The sequence below is a fragment of the Acartia tonsa genome, chromosome 13, assembly GCF_053477335.1.
Source record: "Acartia tonsa isolate MP-2025a chromosome 13, ASM5347733v1, whole genome shotgun sequence".
NCBI lineage: Eukaryota > Metazoa > Arthropoda > Copepoda > Calanoida > Acartiidae > Acartia > Acartia tonsa.
This window is the reverse complement of record NC_137272.1, coordinates 39,674,188-39,700,551: the sequence shown is the minus strand read 5'-3', so window position 1 is coordinate 39,700,551 and position 26,364 is coordinate 39,674,188. Positions and strand designations below refer to the sequence as shown.

The following is a 26,364-nucleotide window of genomic DNA, read 5'->3' as shown; positions in this document are numbered from 1 at the left end:
CTCCATAAACAAAACAAAAACTTAACCCTTCTCATACATTTTTTTCCAACTATAAATTTGAAAACTTAATGGAACAAATTTAAACATCAAACTCTGCATAGGATGGTTTCGCGGATTTTACGACTTCCGCTTTCCCGCGTTTTGGGGAAGATGAAAAGAACAAGATGGCGGCGGATGGGGACAAAATGGCGGAAGGAGATAAAATTGAATCTTATACAGCCACCACCACTGCCACTGCCACTGCTAACATTGAAATTACTACATCATACAAATTATGGGAAGTGGATGATGACAAAATTGCGACGACTGAGGAACAAATATATAATGATGATATTGACAGCGTAATTACAATAAACACAGGTGAAGGGATATAGATTTTGAAAGAAGATGAATGTATAAATTTTTTTCAAAGAGGGAAATTTCAGCTGAAAACATATTATTTTTTTCTTATTCAATATTTCCACTGCTGTTAAATTTCATACCTACTCTCTTCAATATATGCATTTTAAAATAAAAATATAAAAATAACTATTTACCTAATTGAAGAAAATTTAGTTTAAATTTTTTGTGTGTATATTTTATCTAAAGTAAATCTATTCTGTCTACAACTTGAAACAAATCATTTTTAAATGCAGATACTAATTTAAGCCATATATACGATAAGAAACAAAATACAATTTGTCTCGTTTTTGAATGGCTTAAAAGTTAAAGCCATTATTATTCCAGCTATTTGTTTTTTCTATTTTAAAACTATTTTTTTCTAATCCTTATCCCTCCGCCTGTCATAGATACAGAAAAGGAAGGAGATTATATCACAACTACAACAACTGAGCGAAAGTTTGAATTTAACCTAATTCTAGGAGAAAATATAACCATTGATGCCAATGATTTCAATAATGATAAACCAATTGATATCACCAGCGATGATGAAAGCTTTGAGAAGGAAGTGACTACTTTGCGCGGTGACAGTATCGTTGATGGGGATCTAATTGGTATATCGACACCGAAAGGCAAGGATTATTTACTGAATGGTTGATGCTAATCATGATAAATACGTGTTAAACTTTGGAACTAGTGCTATATCAATGTAAGATTGAAAATAAGTAAAACTATCTAGCAAAGTTGGTAAATGTAATATTTTTGTTACATAGTAACTACGGGTTTTTATGGTAATGATTTGTAATTGACGTAATGACAACGCAAATATCATGTAAATTAGCTTTTATAAAAAAAACATTGTCTTTTTGAAGCCAAGAAATAAACATATAAATACAGCTATCCTATTACTTTATCCTGTTATCTAGTAGTCTAATTATTTTGTATTTGATTTAACCAAAAGTAAACAATCCTTTCTATTAAAGATCCCGCCAATGAAGACATTGATAGAACAACTACCGAGGCAACCTACCCGCAAAACCAAGATGGCGGCGCAAATGAAAATACAAGTGTTCTTGCCGATGAAAACAAAAGTGATTACGCAGCTGATGTTGATAATGTAACTACTGAGAGGGATGGTGCAACTACTGGTGGTGATAGGGATGGTTCAACTGCTGGTGGTGAGAGGGATGGTGCAACTGCTGTGAATATTGGCGGAGAAAGGGTGGAGGAAACCACAAGTAGCGGAGCAATAAATGGGGTCACTGACAGGGATAAGAATAAAATTATGAAAAACATTTAATTTACTAAAACAAATATTATAGTAGGACAATAGTGGATAAATTGACAACTCCAAAATATTTACTAATTTAAAAATAATATTTTTTAAAATTTCAATTTTTGTTGAAAGATTGGGATGTAGATCAATTTTTCTTTATATTCTCTCAATCCAACAATATAAAGTAAAGATAATGGTTTCTTCCTAAAGCTAAATATTCCATAAATGACTATTTTGATTTGGATGTTCTTGTGCTACCTTGGAGCGGTTTTAGCCTATTTTTCTGTTTCCCTTTAAGGCAAAAAGCAGCTTTTTAAAAATCTAAAAGGTATTTCATAGATATTGTCTTAATTTAAGAGATTTTGATTATTAATAGAATCCAATTGTTTTTCATAATTTTTATCCTTGTCTTTCCTCAGAAATGCGGGTGAAATAAAAAGTAACCAAGATGATATGTTACAAAGGTTAGGACGTACTGCAGAGACTTGTTTGTCTAATATTTACTAAGTTACTAGATATAGAGGCCAAAATTAACATACCAGGACAAAGGGGGGTTCAAAATCTTAATAAGAGGGGGAGGGTAATTTTGAAGTTTGGGAGTTAAAAAAACTGAAATTTTTTTTGCAACCCCCCTCAAATTTTAACCAAGGAGTTTAATTTACATGAGGGGGTAAAACCTCCATAAATAAAACTTGTAGGGGTAATATTTTTCTCATAAAAACTTTTTGGTATACCCATCGTATTTGGATTTTTTTATATTTTAGATATGTAATACATAAAAAAATTAAAAGTGAAAGGAGAAACAAAAAAAGATTTAAACGAAGTAAAGAGAGATAGAAAAAGAATGATATTTAGGGGGAATAGAAAACAGGGTTATTGAGAAAATAAAAACAGAATTGTAATTGTATAGAGAGAGATAAAATGTAGATAGTTAGACATATAGTCGAAAACAAAATCATAGATATAGAGGAAAAGGAAGAAGGAGAAAAAAATGTAAAAAAAATAAATAATTTGTCTCTCTATAGCCTAGTATATCTCTTAGATATTGAAATTTGTGGTTGGAAAAAAGTGGGGTTATTTAATAGGTTCATGTATATACTTATTTTCTCTTTTACAATTTTTATTGTTGTGTATTTTGTCTGTTTTTACTTTTTGTTCTTTCTCTCATAATCTTTACTTCCTTGCTTGTCTATCTCTTTTTCTTTCTCTTTATCATTAAATATTTTTCCATTTCTTCCTTTTCTCTCTCTCTTTCCTCTTATCAATCTCTTTCTCCTACTCTCTCTCTTTCCCCCTCTCTCTATCTCTCTCCTCCTCCCTCCCTCTTTCTCTCTTAATCTCCCTCAATCCCTCTTTCTTTCTCTCTCTCTATCTCTTTCTCTCGCTTTTTCTCGCTTTCTATCTCTCTATCTATCTCATATCTATCTCTTTCTCTCTCTTTGATTCCTTTTATGTATATCTATTTTTCTCCCAATATCACCCTTTTTCTTTCTGACTCTCTTATTTTATTCCTTTCCCCCACCTCTTTTGTCCTTTTCTCTTTTGCTCTGTTTTTCTATAATATTTCTTCTTTCTCTAAAAGATAATCAAAATAAAAAATAACATATATTAGACAAACAAGCTTGAAAATTGTAGAACCACTGAAACAAGCACCCAAACTGAAGTTGAAAATGGGTCAGATTTCGGCAGAGATACACCTACTACTACCAAAACAATCTTGGAGGATTTTTCTGCTCCAGTAACTGCTGCCACAATTGATGGGTATGAAACTACTGTAATGGGTAGTGACATTACCCGCACAAACAATAACGGAGTAGAAAGTGATATTGATGGATTAGTGACGGATTCTTCAATTGATTTGAGTTCTAATGTGGTTAAAGGTAAGATTTTATATTTTTTTGTTTATTTATATTTTTTATTTCCCTTTATAAAGGCAAATCTTTCTTATAATTAGGGAATAATTGTTAGGTAATCAGCAAACTTTAGCTTAATATTCTATAGTATATATATTTCAAATTTTCAAAGGCCTGTAAGTCAATTTTATATCATGCACTTTTTTGTAGCAAATACTGTAACCTCGCTAATTATAGAAACCCTTATTATCTATTTTTAACCCTAGTAAATTTCTATTACATTGAAGAAGTTTAATAAGTGTATTTTTAGCAATAATATATGGAGTCTCTCTAAAATTCAATCACAAAGTCTTTTGCTGTCATAGAACTAATTTATTTATATATTTAAGAAGTATTAGTCGATAATCTTAATTAAATTTCTATTTATTCTAAAGGTGTTACTGAAAATATTAGTAATGAAGAAACTACAATTTCTGTTAACTCATCAACGACCGAGTATGCTGGTATTGACACACAAACCACCGCCACAACTAACACCATTGTCGAGCAATTAGAAGCTGAATTGTTGTATGATGACACAGACGATATTGCTAATGATTTTGAGGCTTTTTCAACGTCTACAAACAAAATTAACGAGTTGGGAGATGAAAGTAATACTTTTAAGAAAGGTATTTGTGATTTTTAGTTTTTTTAGTAACTCAACTATTGCCATTATTTTATGATATTTAATCATTAAATAGTTGTCCTAGATTAAAAGTTAAATTTGTAGTGTCCTAAAAGTGCTTATTAAAAAAAAAATAAGGAGGGGGAATTGTTTGCTTGTATCGCATGTTAGTCTCCCTCCCCCATATTTTTTAATTTCGTGTATTTTTGTATCAACATATTCATAAGTTTGGATTATAAATGGCATTAAAGTATTGTCATATATCGTTAATATATCAGCCTAGAACACTTTTATTTAAATTTTTATTCTGCACATTTCAACAGTGTTTATATTTTGAAGAAAAAATCTTTCTCCTTGTTTTTATTTAAGAGGGAGGGGGTTAGATGGGCTACTTGCAAATTATTGCATATTACCAAAATTTTCTTTTAGACTTTGATGAAACAACAATGAGCGTTGAAACAAAAGACACCACTGACGCACTTTTTGTTGATGACAACAAACAATTAACACAAAACAATGATATCCCCGAGGCTGTTGAAAATGAATCAATAACAACAGCAGAAGTAAACACAGCTGATGCAGACTTTGAAACAACAACACAAATGTTTAATGTGGCTAAAGATGTTGAAATGGAATCGACGACGGCAACCGCAGTTGATAATGATTTGAAAACGACAGCCGGACCTTTTGAGAGGACCGCAGCTGCTGAAACTGATCTTGAATCTACAACAGAAACAGCTACAGCCGCAGAAAACGAATTTAAAACAACAACTAAACCGTTTGAGATAAATGCAGATGATAAAATTGATCCTAAATCTACAACATTCGCGGCTACAGCTGATCAAGATGACTTAGATACAACAACTAAACCGTTTGAGAGGACCGCGGCTGCTGGAACTGATCTTGAATCTACAACAGAAACAGCTACAGCCGCAGAAAATGATTTGAAAACGACAGCCGGACCTTTTGAGAGGACTGTGGCTGCTGGAAATGTACTTGAATCTACAACAGAGACGGCTACAGCCCTAGAAAATGAATTAAAAACTACAGCTACACCGTTTGAGATAACTGCGGGTGCTGGAAATGAACTTGAATCTACAACAGAAACTGCTACAGCCGCAGAAAATGATTTGAAAACGACAGCCGGACCTTTTGAGAGGACTGTGGCTGCTGGAAATGAACTTGCATCAACAACAGAGACGGTTACAGTCGCAGAAAATGAATTGAAAACAACAACTAAACCGTTTGATATAACTGCGGGTGCTGGAAATGAACAAGAAACTTCAACAGAGACGGCTACAGCCGCAGAAAATGGATTGAAAACAACAACTAAACCATTTGAGAGGACCGCGGCTGCTGGAACTGATCTTGAATCTACAACAGAGACGGCTACAGCCACAGAAAATGAATTGAAAACAACAACTAAACCGTTTGAGAGGACCGCAGCTGCTGAAACTGATCTTGAATCTACAACAGAGACGGCTACAGCCGCTGAAAATGAATTGAAAACAACAACTAAACCGTTTGATATAACTGCGGGTGCTGGAAATGATCTTGAATCTACAACAGAAACGGCCACATCCGCAGAAAATGAATTAAAAACAACAGCTAAACCGTTTGAGAGGACCGTGGCTGATGTAAATGAACTTGAATCTACAACAGAAACGGCTACAGCCCTAGAAAATGAATTTAAAATAACAGCTAAGCCTTTTGAGAGGACCGCGGCTGCTGAAAATAAAGTTAAAACAACAACGAAACCTTTTGAGATAAATGCGGATGATGAAATTGATCCTAAATCTACAACATTCGCGGCTACAGCTGATAAAGATGACTTAGATACAACAACTAAACCGTTTGAGAGGACCGCGGCTGTTGGAAATGAAATTGCACCTACAACAGAGGCGGCTACAGCCGTTGAAAATGAGTATAAAACGACAACACAACCTTTTGATAGGGTGGCTGCTTCTGAAAGTAAGTTTGAATCAACAACACAAACGGCCACAGCCGTTGAAAATGAGTATAAATCAACAGCACAACCTTTTGAGAGAACCGCCGCAGCTTTCGACGATGGGTTTAAAGCCACAACTGAGACAGACACAGCTGTTGAAGATGAGTATAAAACAACAATTCAACCTTCCGAGGGATCCGCAGCTGATGAAAACGCGGGAAAAACGACCACAACCCCATACCCTTTCGAGAATAAATATTCAGAAATACCATTAGGTAGGATTTTTTTAGTAGCGTAGCTTCTCCCTGAGTTATCTGTCGGTCTGTCTGCAGGGTTTTGGTTTAGTATCCCTTTAATTTAAATTTTATTTTACTCTACATTTTTCTTTTTTATAAACATTTTTTAAAGAGATTATATCGTTTTGAATTTAATGTTTTCATGGCGACACTGAGCAATGGCACTTTTATGGTGGGTGGGAAGAGGGGAATTTCGCCTGCCAGAAAAATAGCCAAAACCCATTTTGTGACCATTAAGTATATTCCCGGAAAATCACAACCTGAATAGAACAGAGGGATTGTGAGACATCTCTCAAATTTGTATTATAGACTAGGGTTGGGCCGGATACTTTTTGGCCGGATACCGGATACCGGATATCCGGCTGATTTCAAACGCCGGATATCCGGCAAATATCCGGTTATCCGCCAAATTACCGGATATCCGGCCGGATAACCGGCCAAATTACCAGATATTAAAGTAGTAAAAAAAATTTCTTCAGAAATCTTATATAAATTTACATAAAGTTAAACTTATTCAGAAAAAATGTTCTTCTAGCTTCAATAATAAGAAAATTATAGCCATTAAAGATTTGAAAAAGCAGAGATTTTTGGTGTAAAGAATAAAAAATTATCGAGCCGGATATCCGGCCGGATAGTTTCAATATCCGGTATCCGGCCGGATATTGAAAATGGCCGGATATCCGGCCACACCGGATATCCGGCCCAATCCTATTATAGACCAATCGGATGCGACACTAGTTTTTAAAAGCCTTGCATTAAAGGGGTAAGGAACGCGAAAAATAAAATCTTCCCAAGGCTTAATACTAAAAATTGTATAGCCCATAGCCATCCGGCCCGGGACCTTGTAAAGCTTTCATAAAACAGAGAACTCAATCGGTTTAGTAGTTATCAAAATCTTAAGCTATAGACAAAAAACTACTACTTTATTTTAAAAGATAATTGTAGCTTTGAACATATGTAGATAATTATTCTTGTTTTCATGTGTGATAATGTCTTTATATTACAATTATTAAAAGTAATAACACCCCTCATAAAATTACGTGGATTTTTCAACAGTATATTTACTTTTTTGTACTGCATGATCTTTATTAAACAAATATCATAAGTTTAACTATTTATATATCGTCGAATTTAAGGTGCTTAATAGAATTAGACATTAATGTCCATATTCAAATCATGCAAAAAGATCTTATTTGCCTGAGAATTGCGTCGACAATATAACATACAGCAAGCATTGCGACTACTGCTATCTAATATTTTTTTCTGAAAATGACTTATGTTAATATTATAACAGCGATATAATGTAATAGATTTAAATGTTTGGAACCTATAACGCCAAGCTACAATTTATTACATAGTTACAGTCATAGTGACATAGCCATACATAGTTACAGACATAGTTACAAAGCCAGACATAGTTACAGATATAGTGAGGGAAGAAAGCTTAATAATAAGGTAGACAAAGACGTGGAGTATCTTTTAGTAGAGTTTTTCAATGGCAATCTTTCTTACAATTTCTTGGTATAATTTTAGTATGCTATTATCAGGGTACCATGGTGGTACCTAAAAGTAGTACATGTGTCCTTATTTGTTAGTCTAAAAATTTTGGGTACTTTTGAACCATAAATTTAAGCTTTAGAGGGTCTAATTTTGTTTATCATATTGAAAATTTATGGTCCACTATCTTATCCCTAATAAAACCTGTCAATTGTAGACAAAATTCAAATCACATTAGTTTAAAGTTTGAGAATGGAAACACTAGAATTAGGCACGAAATATAAGCTTATTGTTATTGTCCTATCAAATTAAAACTTCCAAGTAATTTCACTCTATAAGTGTTCATGATTGTTCGTTTTTTGTGTAAATTTCGAGCTTCGCTTTTGTGAATGTTGTCACTCTTGATTTTGTTCATTATGACACTTTTATGCTATCATCGTTTTCTATGAGTTCTTCTACCCCTTTATCTTTAAAAGCGAGGCTCTTCTATAATTAGGGTCTGCACGTCAGTCCGTATGTACGTAATAGTTAGCTCTTTTCGTTAATGCATGTTAGAATTGTCCTAACGATTTCAAACTTTGGATGATGATATTTGTAAAATTAAGATACGATTTAGAAAGCGTAGCATATAAAAAACATGTCCAAATCCAATCAAAACATACCAATTTTTAACTTTTTGACAACAAATTTTTGTATGACATAATTATCCCATTCATCTGATTTTTGGAACATTGATTCCTAGACCAACAAGGTACAATATTTTAAGCAAAGCATATTTATAATCAAGTCCTAAAAATGTATTTCCCTAAATAGAAACCTGTTTTTTCGAAATTTTTCAGTAAGTTTAAATACAATTTTATTTTTAAAAAGCTTATTCTGCTGTATGTGATCATGTTCGTATGTTCTACCATTTGATTTCAAAGCTTTGCTTTTATGTTTATTATCATCCTTGTTAAATAACTCTTTAGCTAAACAATGCATGAATAAAAAGATGAGTTTTAGAAAAAGGACAAAACACTTCATTTCTATTATTTGATTCATTGTTAACCACTTAACAGTTTTGTTCTGTAGTATGAAGGGTATTATTTGACTTTTTACATGCGTTAGGTTTTTACCATGCAGTTAATATTACCCATTAGCAAAATGGCTAACTATATTTTATGGATACTTACAATGTTTGCAAGCTTCCTGGCAATCATTTCATTTTATTAATGAACGTACTGACAATTGGTTCATTCTTATAGAGTAGAATTACTAAGTGAATTATCGAAAATTTTAAATTAAACGTTTATATTAAGTTTTATAAAAGTAAGACAAGTCTATCAAGCCAAAAATGCAAAAATACTTAAATTTTTAAATAAGGAAAAATCTGAAATACAGCCGTTGACATGATCTTAACGAACAGCCACGAACCTTACTAAAATAAAGGAAAGTTACAGACTGCTATAACGGCATATAACCACGACACGCAAAAAAATAAAATTACTTTAATAAAGATCCTTACTAAATTTAGTATTTTGTATATAGCTCCAAGGGCGTAATTTTAATGATAATACCAAGCTCTCTTATTAATTTTAATGGGAGAAATCTCTTAATTAATTTTGGTAATGTGAAATACTAATTACTCCTGGGTTTTAATTTTAATTATTAGGCATTTCTATTTTGCATATGGGGGGCGTGCGAGTAAGGGGGGGGGGGTGTCAACACTACTCCTTTCAAATATCTTAACTTTATGCGTTATAGGATGATCTATTTATCTATCTTTCATTAAAAATCTATTCTTGTAGTTATTTATCTATCAATCCATTTAGTCATTTATCTATTTATCCATATAGTCATTTATTTCTACATATTTCTATAAGAAGTTATACATCAATTTATTTGCAACATTAATCTATTTATATCTATACCCTTTATATTTACTCCGCCCCTAGCATATGAAAATCTATTTTATTATTCCTATCAATTTATCCTTTTAAAAAAACTATATTCTATCTAATTTCTTAGCAATATCCCTTTTTTCTTTAGAAAGGCTACCATTAAACAGCCCCCTCCCCTACTTGTTAAACTTCTGTTAGGTTAGGTAAATCTAAGTAATTGTTTGGAGGTTTACGCTTCCTGCAAGGGCTGAAAAAAATATATAAAAATTGGGGATTTTTTAATGTTATTGGGGATAATGTCATTTTTAAAAGCGAAGCTTTTCTATAATTAGGGTCGGTCCGTCCGTACGTCTGTCACGGATAGCTTTTTTCGTTTATTTAGGCATGTTAGAATTGTCCTATCGATTTCAAATTTTGCATGGTGATTACTTTAGTAATTAGGTACGATTTAGAAAGCGTAGCAACTCTATAATCATTACCAAAATGTCCGTACGTTCATTTTAAACATGTTGATTTTTTTACTTTTTTAACAACAAATTTTTATGTGATCTAATCATTCGATTGATCTGATTTATGGTATACTAGCGGCTACGCCCCTAGAGGCCTCTAGGGGCACTTGAGGAGGAGAGAGTCGAATTTAATAATTCAATTTCTTATTTCAGATTTTAAAAGAAAAAGTAAAAAAAAATTACGTTTGATGTTTGTTTTTCGTTGAACCTTCTTTCTAAAATTGAGAAATTTAAAAAAAAAATAATTTCTCTAGGGAGGGTGGTGGTACCCTCCCCCAAAATAGTTATAAACCTTCCAGGGACATATGAGAATCTACCCTGTTTAGGAGAATCCGATCGGTTCAGTGGTTAGCGAGATCCTTCGCTACAAACAAACAAACAGACAGACAAACAGACAGACAAACAGACAGACATCGTTCTACTTTGTATTATAGATTGATTCCTGGTACAACAAAGTATAATGTTATTAGCGAAGCAACTCTATAATTAAGTCCTAAAAATGTAAGTATGTCCAGAATTATAATCCTGTAAAAAGCAATTTACTTACAACTTTGCTTCGACTCTTATACATTTATATTCTGATTATTCAGTTCTGACACAATATATGTGTTAATGTCCGTTTGTCCTACTGTTTCAGTGCTTCGCTTTTATGGATGTTGTCATCCTTGTTCTATATAAGAAGCTAATGTTAATTTAGTGTGATGTCCCCAAAGGATAAACTTATTATGTTCATCATGTCAACCCTAAGATTACTTCAACAAAAACCATCAACATCACGTCCATTGATACATAGGAAAAAAACAAGATATAAACGATGGTATTGCACCCGTGGAAAGATTTTTTCCCCACCCAATATAAGTGTGTTATTTTGAATATATCTATCGACAGTTCTCTCAACTGTTGGCTTAAAAACTATTAGTACTTTTGGCTTGGTCGATTGGATCAAACTAGCAGTGTCCTAACTTTTCAAATAATGATTAACATTTTATCTAAGGGGTAATTTCGTTTCTCATTTTTGGAGATGTTCATTAATTTAAAGTTAACTGTCTTATCCATATACTAGCGGCTACGCCCCTAGAGGCCTCTAGTGGCACTTTAAATGTTTTTGTTTGTTAAATTTAATTTTTTATGTACGATACCACCTTATTTGACGTTGAGGTCTCCCCTAATGGGGGGATTTTTTTGTTTTTGGGGGGGTTAGGGGTGTCCCACCCCTCAAGAAAATATCTTAAAACCACCACAGGACCAGTAGGTATATTCCCTGAAGAGTAGAGCCCATTCGCTTCAGTGGTTACTGAGATCTTAAGCTTCAGACGGACAGACAGACGGACAGACGGACAGACAGACATCGTTCTACTTTGTATTATATAAGAGCCCTGTCACATATAGAGATGCATTTCATTCACTCTTTAGAAATTATGAAGTAACTATAGGGGGTGTATTTAATTATTCACAGTTACTATAATTAGTGAATCAACTAATTATCTACTTATACAACAAATATAATTAAGACACTTTTAGGGGGATAATTACATTTTTTTTTGAATAAAAAATTGAAGATGTTTTTTTACATGAATCGAGGGGTGGGGGTGTGAAGGGACAGCCATTGCAACCAAAGCAGTCCAAATTTTATTAAAAGATGGCTGCAGGTTTCCTCCTTCCAAATTTTTATTGTTTAAAAAAAGGGTGGGTTATTTATTTTTTTCTTGTGAGGTTGGGTTTTTATTCCCCCAGAAAGCTTAAAACCACTACAGGACCAGTAGCTATATTTCCTAAAAAGCACAACCCCGCTGTTCAGCGGATAGTTCAGTAAGTCAGACAGACGGACAGACATCGTGCTACTTGAACGTTAAACTTTGAGAAATATAAAGAAATTTAGTTTAAGGGTAAAGAAAAAAAGGTACCTTTTAAACAGGGATATAAAGGGATAATACAATGCCCATAAATCCATGAACATCTCCAATGATGATACACAAAATTACCCCTTCTGTAGATTATAATCAGTGCAGTGGTTGAAACGTTTGGACACACAACTTAAAAAACAAACCATTCAAAATTCAATAAGGGTCCTCAAAGTTATTAAGCCAACAAATAAGAAAATTTTGTTTAAAAAAACGTTGGGGACTTGTGTAATAAACAGTCCAATGTCCCCTCCCTCAATGTTTTTAACTCTCGGGTCAAAACTATTAAAAATGTATTCATTGTTTTATTGATTTTATTACTGTAATTTGTTCAAATTAGGAAAATTATTTTAATTTCATAATTTTAGAAGATTTTTGAATACGAAACTTATAAATACTAGTTTAAATCGGTTAAGAAAAACATTATCTTACTTTCATTTTAAAATTAATTTTGTCGAAATATAGATTGCTTATATGTTTAAATAGTTAAATTACATATGTACTTTGTTTGCTAGCCAAAAATCTATCATTATAGCATTTTATTGTACTTTAAATGCTTGACAAAGTACCTAGCTACAATGGTACAAGCTCATTAAGCAATGGGCTTATGTCATAAGTAAGTTTTCGTGAAAGTAATATGAGAAACAAGAACAAATTCGGCTAAATGCCGCGCAGAGTTTTAAACAAAATGGTACAAATATTACTAAAGGTTAAACCCTTCAGTAAAGGTTAAAATGTAGTAATAAAAAAATTCTTGAAAGCTAGCTAATCCAATAACAGCACTTAAAGGGGAAAAATATATGACCGACGAACATACAGCTTAACCAAGTCAAGTTATATATATAGTAGCTTCATTGCAGAGATTTAAAAATCTGATTTATTATGTAGTTTCGTTTGCGGCTTTCTTTATGAGTGTGCATGTATGTGTCTATATATTATAAAAAAGAAAATTGAAGATACATCTTTATATTTTAAAGTATGGCTTCGAATATGATACATTTCCTAATAGAACCATATACAAAGTAGAACGATGTCTGTCTGTCTGTTAGTAGCGAAGGATCTCGCTAAAAGCTGAAACGATCGGGTTCTCCTTTACAGGGTAGCTTCTCATAGGTCCCGGGAAGGTTTATAACTATTTTCTTGGAGGGTGGGACACCACCACCCCCCCTCCCCCCCAAAAAAATGAAAAATAACCCCCCCCCCAAAAAAAAAAAAAAAAAATTTTATTTTTCTTTTAAATCTAAAATACGAAAAATTGGTTTTATTAAACCTCTTGGGGCAAAGCCCCTAGAGGCTAGGGGCGAAGCCGCTAGTAGAACCATATAGAAAACACATGAGTCGTAAAGATTTTTAGAAATGGTCCATTGAAAACTTATTTTGTTTTTTGGGCTAACAATACGGGAATTTGTTCTATTTTTAAGTTTCCTATCTGTAGACAATTATCATTTAAGTAATAAAATCTGTTCTCGTATTCATTCGAATCCGGTGGATAGGAACCGGTTCTCATCCATACGAAAAAAACTATGTCTAGCATAGTATTATATCCAGCTTTCTACGAATATAAAAATGTACAATCATAAGATTAAAACCACTTTTTAGCCCGTACCTTCGGCATCTCGGGGCTAAAAAAAACAGGTTTTAATCTTAAAATTGTACATTCTATATCCGCGAAAGCTGTTTATAATACGATGAAAGAAATAACTATTAAATGTTTTTTTTTAATTATTTTTTTATTGTTATTCCCTGTTTGTGTGTTTATAAGTTTGTTTTGGGTTACAGCTGTTTATACAATACAAAAAATATTTCAAATTATCAAAAAAAAACATGAAAATAACATAAGCTAAAGCATGCTCACAATTGCAATTATCTAACTATCAAACCTTACAGATCAACTTTGCCAAAAATACTAACTAAATATTTAAAACAATTTCACCTGTTTATTAGCAAATGCATTTTTCCATCTTTAATCGTTGAAGTACCATTTTAAACTTCTTTAGTATGACTTATTGGGATCAAGACTCGAACCCGACACCTTCAGTCAGCAAGCATGTGGCTTCGCGCTATTGATATGGATTGCTATTTTTAGTAACTATTGTCCTTGTTACATAAAATAAACATCACGTAACATTGGGAATAGAATAGTGGATATATTGACAGGGAAAATTTGTCGTCAATTTAGGTTGCATGGACCTTATTTATTAGTTAGTTCGTTTATCCAGTAAGATGGGATGGTACATGGTAAAAGGGAATAATTAGTGGTATCGTTTTTCTAGCCAGCTGCGAGTATCACTTTAATAGAGTACATTAAAATCTGGTGCAACATCCAAGTAATAATATATCGATTCCCGTAACAGAGTAATGAATGAGCCGAACCATAAAAAGTCAATTATGAACAATCACGCGCTCTAAACATAACATACAAATCCGCAAAAGAACCTGATTCTTACATTTACAAATAAATCGAGACAAACTATAAAAAGTTATTGTCAATAAACCACTAAAAACACATTCTATAATAAAATGTAGTTGTTTAGTCTTTTTTTTGAAGCTACAGATTTTAATAATTACTATACTGATTAGGGTCTCCATCCATTTTAGGAATCTTCACATAAGTTCTTGGATGGTTTTAGGCTGAATTTGGGGTCATAGAAGCGGCAAATAGTTTTCGAGAAAATTATAAAATAAATAGTTAGAGATAAAGAAAAAGAAAGAGATAGAGATAGAGAGGAAGGCATAGTGATAATAACAAAGTATATACAAAAATAAACTAAATAATTTGATTTTTGCTAACTCATTATTTTCATTATCATATGAACACCCTTTATTTGAGCGCAAAACCCCATGTAGACATTTTCATTTCATGAGAACTTCCTCTCATAATATTTGGAGGGTGTGCATTTATTTCCGCAAAAGCATCTCATTAGTAACTCTACAGAATTGCAAATTATTACAACAGCACACTATTCTGATGTGATGTATAAAATATGTTATAATATACTTCGTGAATGTAATTATAAACTTATTAGAGTGACCAATTATTGGCATTAATCTTTAAAATGTTTCAATGACCAATAATGGGCTCTAAGTATTTGTCCTTTTTTTACTATACCTTGTTTCTAGTTTAACAACAATAATTGTAAGATGATGATAAATTGGTCTAAATCATCAAGGCTTATTAGCAAAATTACCATAGTTTTTAAAAAGTCCCCAAAGTTTGTAAGCCAACGAAAGAGCCTTTTTATTAAAACTTAGGGTACCAGTATAATTTACAGTACAATGCCCCCTCCCCATACTTATGGTTTTATATAATGCTTCTTATGATTTAAAAAATTTCTCATTTCATGTTACTGTGTAAAAACAACCTGCTAATAATTTCATGGCAATTCTGAGCTAGGTTTAAATGAGCATACAGAGAAAATGGATATAAAATAAGTGGATATTGTGACCGATTCTCGCATACCCTGACAAAATGTTTCTTCCAACTGGCTAATATAATGAAACCTCCACCCCCCCCCCCTTCCCTTATGACTTTACCCGATCCCCTCCACTGACCATGGAGGAACTCATTGACCAATATCTGAGGACTATATTAGCAACCAAAATTGGCGACAAGAATTCCCCTGTCACTATATTCACGTATTCTATATCCATTATACAGAGAAATTAAAAATAAAAGTTTCACGGTAAGAGGTTGCGTGAATGGCCCATTTATAGGTATGAGGGAAAGTGCTATTTTTTATATGACTTTTGAAATAACTCGCGGATACGCCTTTAGAGGCCTCTAGGGACACAAAGGAATATGGTGTGGTGAAAGTCCACCACTCCCTTTCAATATTAGTTTTAAATAGAAGAAATTTTTTTTAGGGGGCGGGGTCATTTCTTTTCTATGGGTGATTTATCTTGGGAGGGTGAAGATACCTCCAATAAAATAGTTATTAACTCATCCTGGATCTATAAGAAGCTTCACTGTAAAGTTGAACCATATCGGATCAGCTGTAAGCGAGATCCTTCGCTACAGACAAAAAGCTTACTTATTTATATAATAGGATATCCTTTTTTTTTCTTTTTACAAATGTATATATTTAACTGTTGTATTTTTTTTACTTCTTTTCTGTTAAAAACCAGGTGTTCTAAAACCACCATATATCCTAAATACTATAGAGTTAATTTTTATATAAAATTAGATTATTTATCACTAAGAATAAGATGTGAGTCCATTAAGATCTTAGGAACGTGAGCGCGATTCAATTAATGTTTTTAAATGGGTCTTAATGAATAAGAAAATTGACGATTAATTTATATACATCCCAAGTAATGTTAAACAAAATTACCCATAATAAGATTAAAATTATTGGATGAAAAGATAAGACACCACTAGTAGCAAACTAACCAATGAAAATTCAGTCAAAGTACCCAAAGTTTTGAGCTGACAAATAAGATAACTATAAAACATTGGGTACAGTCCAATGTCTCCTACCGTTCTGGATGCAAACACCTTAATGCCCAATAATAATAATTAATGTTGACACATGGGCAGACTGACAGACCAATCCAGTAGACATGCAGAATAGAGTAGCTTCGCTACTTAAATATAAACTATTATAAAAAGTTTTAAAGTAATAAGTCTACTATTCTAAAAATACAATATGTAAGAAAGGGGTAATTTTAGGGACGTTTACTTCCTTTCCACCCTTTTTGCGTCTATTTGTCTTTTTGATTCAAAAACCATCTAAAATAAAAGGGTGGTTTTATTTGATATTGAGGTAAAAGGTATTTTAAACGTAGTTTTTTGGCATATGATCACAATTTTAGATATTTTTTGTCGTTCCTATTATTTTTATTAGATTTATATTACTCAAAGCTTATTTTCATGGGTTAAGATGATGACAATGAAATTACAGTAAAATATGTGATTACAAAATTTCCCCCTTTCTAGGTTAGCATTATTGGTGAAAAAGTTTGAACATTGCTAGTTAGTTCTATAAATCAAGATTCTTTTTATTCGAGTCAACAAAGTTCTAAGCCTACTAATGAAAGAACATGTATTTCCAACTTATGGGACCAGCATAATTTACAGTCTAATGACATTCTCATTAAAATTTTATGAAAAAAAAGCTATCAAAGACCAATATAAAGCTTTGCTTATATAATGAAAAACCAGCAATTAGATAGAAGTGAAAAGAGGACAATAAAACAAACATCCTTCTTTTTAGTGAAGCTTTACTATAAGCTAAAGGCTCCATGTAAACTAATATTATTTTTTTATTTCAGATGAGCCAGTGTTTGCAACCGATTTCCCATTGGGTGTTATCAACGAAAAGTTCCTTACTTCTACTACTCAAAAGGTATTTGTTTTTTTTAACAGCAAAGTTTTGTTAACTAAGTGTCTCAAAAATCAGCCATGTGACGTCATAAAAATCAGGAATTATCCATTTTTTTAGAGGTTTTCTTTTCCACTTATCCTCTCATCTCCCTTATGTTTATGACGTCACATGGCTGATTTTTGAGACACTTTGTAAAGTTGCGAAGTTTTGTATTAAATCAAGTTGCACCCCCCTCTCCACCTCAAACATGGCCTAATTAAAATTTGCCCCCCTCCCCCCTCCAAAATCTTTAAAAGTATAAATTATATGGGCGAGAGGATACACTTCTGGATCGAAGCCCCTATAGGCTAGGGGCGAATTCATTAATATCTTATTATATACTCGTATTGTTAAAGTTCTGATAAAACTTTTTTAATATAACTTTTCATATCGCATTTGCAGCAACATAACATCAATATAAAATCATTTTATCTCAAAGAAAAAAGTTATTCTTTCGTACAACTATTTCTAAGACTGATAAAAATACAACAAAAATATTATAGGAAACTAAAAAAATAGGGTATAGCCCCATTTGTGACAAAGCCCCTTCGTATTTTCACAGCAGCTTTTCTCCTATTTCTAGCCCCTGCGGGGGGGCTCTAACCATGCGAGGCAATAAGCTAACCTAAAATAACCTATCAAAAACTAATGTGAAAATACCACGAAACGCACCTTAAGAGGCGTTGTCACGAAAGGGACTAATAAACTTATTTCAACAATTAAATTTTCAGCAATAGAAATATTTCATACTTAAAGTTTCGTGATGAATAAGTTTACATACGATTTTTGTTTACTTTCCTATAACAATTTTTAGTATCATTTTCACTGTTCAACTATTTTCTTTTTACTCATTGTCTTAGACTATACCAAGAACAATAATATTACAAATGAAATGACACTAATCGAAATAAAAAAAATTGTATTTCATTAAAATAAATTTAAGTTGGTTTCCTTTAAAGTTCCTTGTTGATCACAGAACCTTCCCCCCCCCCCCCCCATTATTTCTTATTAAACAAAATATGAAGGGATGTTTGTCGTTTTTGTTTATTTCTTTTCTGTCAGGTTAGGTAAGGTTGTATTGGTTATCTTTGCAGGGTTAGGCCCCCGCATCAGTAAACATAACACCTTTCTTGTTTCAATAACAAGGAAGGGGGGTCGGGGTTTATTGCTATTTGTAGGAAATCACTAACTTTTTATATAAAAAGTAGAGCCATTTGGAAGAAGTACGTGGTTATCATCATATTTTACAGACAGACAGACAAATATTGTTTAGGAAAATCTATCAAAAATATTTGTGTAATATGTTGCATTTCTTGGGAAAAAAAAACAGACATACTAACATACTATTACTCACAGACAATACCAGATTATAGAAATAAAAACTTTTTATCTAATTATTTTCTTCTGCAAATGTTTATTTGTAAAAGAACAATTATATAATAGGTAAAATACTATTAATACAAATATATTCGGCTAGCTTACTACATCTTAGCTTTATATACATGAGCGTGAGTAAGGGGTGTGTAATGGGTGTCAACATCCTCCGTAAAGCTGAAATTTTGAAGTCCTGAATTATACCTTTTTTACCAACTTCAGAAATACACCATCCTTACAAAACTCTTTACACGTCACTGCTTTAGACTATTTTAGACTAGGTAATCCTATATCTAGGCTAGTCTAGGAAGTTTCATAAGATTTTGCCTTTTTCAGTACATAACTTACTCTTTTTTTTAAATCCAATCTTTCGTCAACAAAAAGTTTAATTTTAATAAAAGAATATGTTGTATAAATGTAGACATTTTGTCCTTCATAATTGATTAAAATTTTTAAAAATGGTTAATTAGCCATTTCTATTGTTTTATTAGTCTCTGGTCTGAACATGTGATAAGGATTTTATAACAACACAAGGATCAATTATATGCATTGCCAAACATCAAACCCAATATCATATACTATCGGCAAAAGAGGCCTCCAGGGGCACTTGAGGGAATGAGGGGTGGGTAAGTAGGCGCTCCTTTTACATTATATTTTTAAAAAGATTTTTGGAGTGGTTGGTTTTTTCCAGGTTGGAGGTACGCTCCCAAAAAAAGTTATAATCCTTCCCAGGACCTATGTAAAGCTACATTGCAAATATTGCTCCAGCAGTTTGCGATATCCTTATGTACAAACAAACATTCTCATAGACATCCTGCTACTTTTATGTAAGGATAAGTATACCCGTAGTGGTTTTATACAAAACGGTTTGTTTTCTAACCGATTCAAGCTAGTTTACCTTTTAAATAGTAGATTTTTGAATTTTTATTAAAAAAAAACTTTTCTGCTGTATAGTAGCTCCGCTCAATCCAAAGAAAATTCTTTTAATTTTATAAATTAATATTTTTCGTCTAGAGTTTTATAAGAATTTATTTGTAAAATTAAGCATTTTTAATTAATACGTAGATTTTTAACTAGGTCACATTAATAATCAGATTTTTTCAGAAGATTTGGGTTCAATCAAATTTAAAGATGATCGTATATATTGTATTGCTTTAATATATGTATTTTTTAGGGCATTTCTACCCCATCACTGTTTGGAATAGATGTTCACCAAATGATTCAAGACCATCTCAACCAAGGGGGTTCTAGCCCTGCTGGAAGCCAGGGAGGATTCTCCACCACTGGAAGCTTTGGTTTAGGTAATATTTACTTGCATTAGTACCATCGGATTTGTCTCGAGGGGCGTTTCAACGAGTGGGGAGTGGGGTGGGGGAGGTGAGGAAATTTGCCCTTATGTTGGAGGTGCTAAAGATAGGAATCCCCAACCTCCTCTCAGTCCCCTCAAAAAATAATTTCGCAAATTACCCAAAAGACTTTAAATTTTATAAATAAGGTAATTTTTAAAAATTGTATTTTGTTTACACCCATCCATGTAAATTCCAGCCCCGTGGTATATATCAAAAAACGGATAAAAGCGGATTCACAGTATTGGTACAAGATTTTTTTGATTTTTTTGCGATCTATAGATTTATAAATATTTTAAGGAGGAAATGGGTTCGAGACCGACAACATTGATGAGATAAGAGCTCAGTACCCAGGCGTTCTTTTCCCTACCATTCCATCCAGTTATATCAATGCGAGTCTGGTCTATACATATCCTGATAATATTTCTATAAGGTGAGCTATACTCCTTTTTATAAAGATCATTCTTGTTTTTAGTTTTATGGTCTACCAATCTATTATTCTTATTAGTGGTTACGCTCCTAGAAGTACTTATACTAGGATGACAACATCCATAAAAGTGAAGCTCTGAAACGGGATGACAGACGAACATTAACTCCTGTAGAGTCTCGGAACTGAATAAAAAAAAATAAGAACATATAAGTTTTGACAAAAATATATGTAAATTTGTTGCAAAATTTCTTATATACAGAATTCTGTTTATGGACATACTGACATTTTTAGGACTTGATTATAGAGATGCTTCACTCATAATATTGTACCTTATTGTAATTGGAATCTGTAATCTAAAAATCAGATTAATCGGATAATTTCATCACATAAAAAGTAAAAAAGAACATGTCTAAAATGGACGTACGGACATTTGGTAACGACTGCAGGAATCATCATGCAAAGTTTTAAATCGATAGAACAATTATAACATGCCTAAATTAACGAAAAAAGCTATCCGGTACGGATTTTAGAGACAATTTCTCATAGGATGGAGGAGGTACCCTCCCCTAAAAAAAATTTTAAACATTCCCTGGGCCTACAGGAATTTTTACTGTAAAGGAGAACCATATCAGTCCAGCAGTTGGTGAGAGTTATAGACAGACACACATCCTGTTACTCTTATAAATGAATATCTAAGAATTTAAATACATACATTTTTAAATTGTATTTGTCTATATCTATAAACTGATTAGAAAGCCTAATACTGATTTAACCTATATTTGTATCTATTCAACCTTTACACATGGATAAATACTCTGAAAAGAAAAATGTTATAAATGGTGATCCCTCCGCTTCAAAGTGCTTGAAAAACGAAAACTTTAACAAATGATCATGATTGACATATTATTCAGATGATTCTCCTTTACAGTGTTGCTTTTCTTAGGTTCTCAGAAGTTTTATAACTATTTTGGGGAAGGGTACCATCAACCTCTGAAGAAAAAGCGACCCATGTAAAAAATCATAGTATATGATGTGTTTTTTTCTTGCTTTTGAGATCTAATCTTTTTCTTAACACAATTATCTATTCACTGGAAATGTCTTCAAAGGAATTTTTCTTAAATCTCGACTTAACCTGTAAATGTAAGGATATTATACTAATTGCTAAAAAATTAGGAATCGATTTTAGATCTTTAACAAGGATGACAACATACATAAAAGCGAAGCCCGAAAAGCAAACGGTAGACCTAACGTTATTATACTTGTAGAGTCTCAACAAAACTATTTTGTCAGACGATTTACAAAAAAAGTATTTGAAATTCAAATGTTTTTTTTTCGGGTAGGTTGTCTTATGGATGTTATAATAAAAATATTTTTTATTTGTAACCTCTGTGTAAATAAACTTGAATTAACCTAGAAATAAAAAATTATTTGTTATTATCCTCTTAGTTCTTTACAAACAAGAAATGATAAATTTATAGAATATTATTGTTGTTCAAAGATTAAAAAGAATAAGACAATATGAAAAGGAAGGAATCCTTATATAAAAGTAACAGCATTTCTGTGTGTCTATCTGTATGTACTAAAGGATCTCGCTAACCGCTGAACTGATATAATTCTCCTTTACAATGTAGCTTCTCACAGGTCCTGGGAAAGTTTATAACTATTTAGGAGGAGCTAATAACACCCTTCCAAGAGAAATTGAGCCTAGATGAAAAAAAGATTTGACTTACACATATAGTGATACAACGCTTGATAAAATTCAATTATAAAAGTAAGGGAAAGAACTACTTATAGAGATGAAACTCATATTGAAATCCAATTATTTAGAAAGCAATCAGTCAGATAATTGATTAATCCAGCCATAAATATAAACAAATTGGGTTACCAACTAAAATAAAATAAAAAATCTATATTTATACAAAACAGATTTATCTAACCTTATATAATAATAACAGGATGTCTGTGTGTAAAAAGGATATCACTGGCCCGATATGGTTCTTCTTTACATAAAAGCTTCTCATAGGTCCTGGAAAGGTTAAAACTATTTTGAGGGATAGTACTTTTAGTCTCTCCCAAGAGAAAAAATTACCCTTTACCCACCCCCTAAAGAAAGTTTTTTTTGCTTTTTAAAATACTAAAAATGAAAATGGGGGTAACTTTCCCCCTCACCTTAATTGCCCCTAGTAACATATAGAGAAGTTTTGACTTTAAAACCATAATTTTACTACATCGTATAAACACTAAATCTACATATTTACATAAACAAATTAATTATTTTGGCTTAAACGTTTCATAGTACATAAACTCAACCATTTAATTAATTTACCCTTTAAAGTACTTTCCAGTACGGCTTCGCAACCGTTTGATATCCTGTGGATTAGAACAAGTTCTGAGCCGTACTAAAACATCATGTATAGTATCGTATTATAGACAATTTTCCACTAATAATAATACTAGCTATTTTAATTGTTTAAAAAATTTTGGTTACAGGGACCAAGTACACTGAGATTGTACTCAGGTCTAAAAAGAATAAGGATCCAATAACTACAAAAATACTACTGCATATAAAAGTTTAATTAATAATTAAATAAACTTAATTTGTTTTTACTCTTTATGATAAAATTATAAAAACCCATATGCAGGAAAAAGGGAGGGGACAATGGGCAATAATTCAATTTAAGAGTTTTCGCTGAAAGGCCATGAAATCAAGATTTATCCAGAAAATTTGATCAAATTTTAAAACTATAAAATAAGAAAAAAGTTCTAAGAAAAAAAGCATTCATTTGGAAATTAGATTATCAGAACATCAGACTGACGGACCTGCCTAATTCTTGCACATTCCCTTTAAGCCAGTACCCAAAGTCTGAGACTCCTAAAAATTGAATATTTGATCCATTGTCCCCTACCTTACTCCCTGACAAATATGCTTGTACAAAATCAGAACATCAGATGCTCCCAACCCCCGCCACCCCCCCCCCCTATAATGAACTTACATGAGCAATTTTAATAAGTAAAAGGTCAATAAAAGATAAAATACCTATCTCCAAATATCATATGTGTAAAATTTCTGCTTATGTAGAGTTGGTAACGTTTAGTGGATTTTTCTATCTTATTTGAAGATTTTTTTTTTGTTTTCTTTTTAGGTTACTGTTGGCTATTTGTCTGGAGGGAATAAGATGTAGTCCACGTAATGATGTGACTAGATGTCGTATTCTTCATGCTAAATGTAATCCTCATATTGACACTGCTGCCCTACCTTTTCCCACCAGGTATGCTATCATGTTCTTATTCGCTGGATGAATTATAAACGACGGAGAGGTTATTGAACTTTCAAAACTTTGGGTACTTTTATTAAATTGTAGTTGGTTAGTTTCAAACAATAGCAGTGATTTTGATCTATTTAAGGGGATTTTTGTTTATAATAATTTGGGATGTAAAATAATTTATAATTAAACATAATTTTTTAGTACATTGTCTTATCCCTTAAGATCCCTGATTTTTATAGATCCCTTATCAGTGAATTGGGCCTATAAGAACACAGAATAGGACCAATCCGACTTGACTATTGGTTAGAACATGTTCACAGAAAGTCCTTTTTGGCTTGGATGAAATTTTTGGTCTGTTAGTCATCTAGGATAATAAATCTTTTATTAAAGCTTCAACTCCGTCGAAAGTTTAACAATGTTTAATATTTTTAGGGTTGGAATATCTGAATGTACCGTTGAAGAGATCTTGTGTTCCATAGGACATAAAAGTGAAAATGTACCATGTACCACTCCGTATGGAACTTGTCTTGCTAATGCAGGTACAGCTATAATAGGGCTTCTTATTTGATAATTATACTTTTAAGTTTTAGAACAAGAGCAATAAAATCCAGGAATCTTTCTGACAGCCACAAATATTTGTTAGGGAATCTACACAAAAAATCTAAACATTTGAGAAGTTTTAAGACATTATGATCACATAAATCAAGCACTAGAAAGTGTCATGTGTGACGTCATAAAATTACGTCTCTTTCCATCTCTTTTTTAGGAGTTTTCTTTCCTACTTCTCCTCTCATCCCTTCTTTTAAAACGTATTTAAAACGTTATTGCGCTTCTTAATTTTTAGATTAAAATGTTATATTGAGAAATTTACCTAACTGTGCATTTAGTTTTTTTGGTAATCTATTTCTAAAAAGTTTAAACTATAGTTCTTCCTAAAGATATTAGAAAACTTACAAATCATTTATATGTTTTTGGCTCATCGATGTTCCTTTTTTTAGCACACAAATTAGAAATTAATGAAATTTACATAAGTTAATACTTTTAAGGATTGATCAAATAGCATAAAATGATCTCATATTCCCTGTGCTTTAATTCACTCAAGATATACTATATAGTTCTCCAAAATTCATTAATAATTGGAATTCCTTCTAATGTATATAACAGGATAATTTTTAGATATTAGTACTTTTTTCTCAAAGTACCTATTGAGAACTGAGTTTATTTAAAAATAAATGGCGGGGCCTATAAATTCGAAGCCATAACCGTAAAGGGCTATCCAGTACCCATTATAACCTAACCTAATAATGTCACTCTCCAATTTAATTAAAATTTATTTCAAATAACGGGGATTTAATAGCTTGCAAGGCACCTAGAGTTAAATTTCAAAATACTTATTAATACTTAAATAATTTCTAACGCGATATAGTTGAATATTAAGTTTTTTCTTAATGTAGTTATATATCTTGACTAGGTTCAAATAATATGTGTATGCATAATTTTCGACGTCTCTTTAAACAAATTATTTTTCTTTTCAATGTTAAAGAAACTTTTTCAAAGTTTCAGATAAAATTAATTAAAAATAATTATTGAATGTGAGTTTATTATTTTCAATTTTAATAATCTGTTGCTACGATTTTATTTATTTGATTAAAACTTATTTACATTTTAGAATTTGAGCTTTTATTCTTTTTTTTATTTGTATAAGCCAGCAGCAAAAAATATTTCTCTTAATTTATAGCAGTAAACATTCTTTGGGGACATTTTTTTGGTGCTTTCCCCCATCCCCCACCCCTCCCTTATTTTGAAATAACAAAGTTTGTGTGCTGGACTAGGCCCTTTGACTGAAACTGACATTCATTTTCTGGTGCATTTTCAAAAGGGTGGCCAAAGCTACCGAAAAAATAGCCCAAAACATGACTTACTTTATTTTAGCTGCTCTGACTGTAAAATCTGGAGGTGCTGTAGACCTGGACCTGTTGGAGTTCCAGCTAACTCCTGATTCTGGCATCCAACCTCAAACACTTCTGGAGATTTTAATCAAGGAATTTATTCATTTAAAATTTTATTTTATCATAATTAGTTAGAGATATATATGTTTAAAATTCTGTATTTGGTAGCTGGCAGGTATTAAGATAATTTTTAAAGTACAAAGGAAAATGTTCCTGGTAAAAGGATCCTTTCGATAGAAATTAAGGGGGGGTTTTAATGCAACCATCTCGTAATCAATGTATAAATGGCACTTATAATTCGAATTTTGATCTGAAATTTTGCATGAGTAATCCTTGTTCGATTTAGGGAAAATAGACCTACCAAGGATTACTCATGCAAAATTTCAGATCGAAATTCGAATTATAAGTGCCATTTATACATTGATTACGAGATA

General features: G+C 32.1%; 1 protein-coding gene across 1 annotated transcript; it reads left to right on the top strand.

The window, feature by feature from the left end:
• The first annotated feature begins 105 nt into the window (after positions 1 to 105).
• On the top strand, positions 106 to 26,065 carry LOC145335300 (uncharacterized). Its single transcript, XM_080181036.1, has 13 exons — positions 106 to 360; positions 789 to 1,010; positions 1,362 to 1,647; positions 2,074 to 2,118; positions 3,290 to 3,534; positions 3,942 to 4,175; positions 4,601 to 6,394; positions 17,474 to 17,547; positions 20,114 to 20,240; positions 20,586 to 20,718; positions 23,859 to 23,984; positions 24,414 to 24,520; positions 25,914 to 26,065. The coding sequence occupies exons 1-13, from the start codon at positions 165 to 167 to the stop codon at positions 26,063 to 26,065; spliced, it is 3,741 nt and encodes a 1,246-aa protein (XP_080037162.1). The 5' UTR covers positions 106 to 164.
• Positions 26,066 to 26,364: the final 299 nt, after the last annotated feature.

What these genes read in the sequence shown, in the direction of transcription:
- LOC145335300 (XM_080181036.1), top strand. Translation starts at nt 165, where the DNA reads ATGGCGGCGGATGGGGACAAAATGGCGGAAGGAGATAAAATTGAATCT. An exon ending in AAGTAATACTTTTAAGAAAG is followed by an intron (nt 4,176 to 4,600) that starts GTATTTGTGATT and finishes ATTTTCTTTTAG; the next exon opens with ACTTTGATGAAACAACAATG. An exon ending in AACTTGTCTTGCTAATGCAG is followed by an intron (nt 24,521 to 25,913) that starts GTACAGCTATAA and finishes ACTTTATTTTAG; the next exon opens with CTGCTCTGACTGTAAAATCT.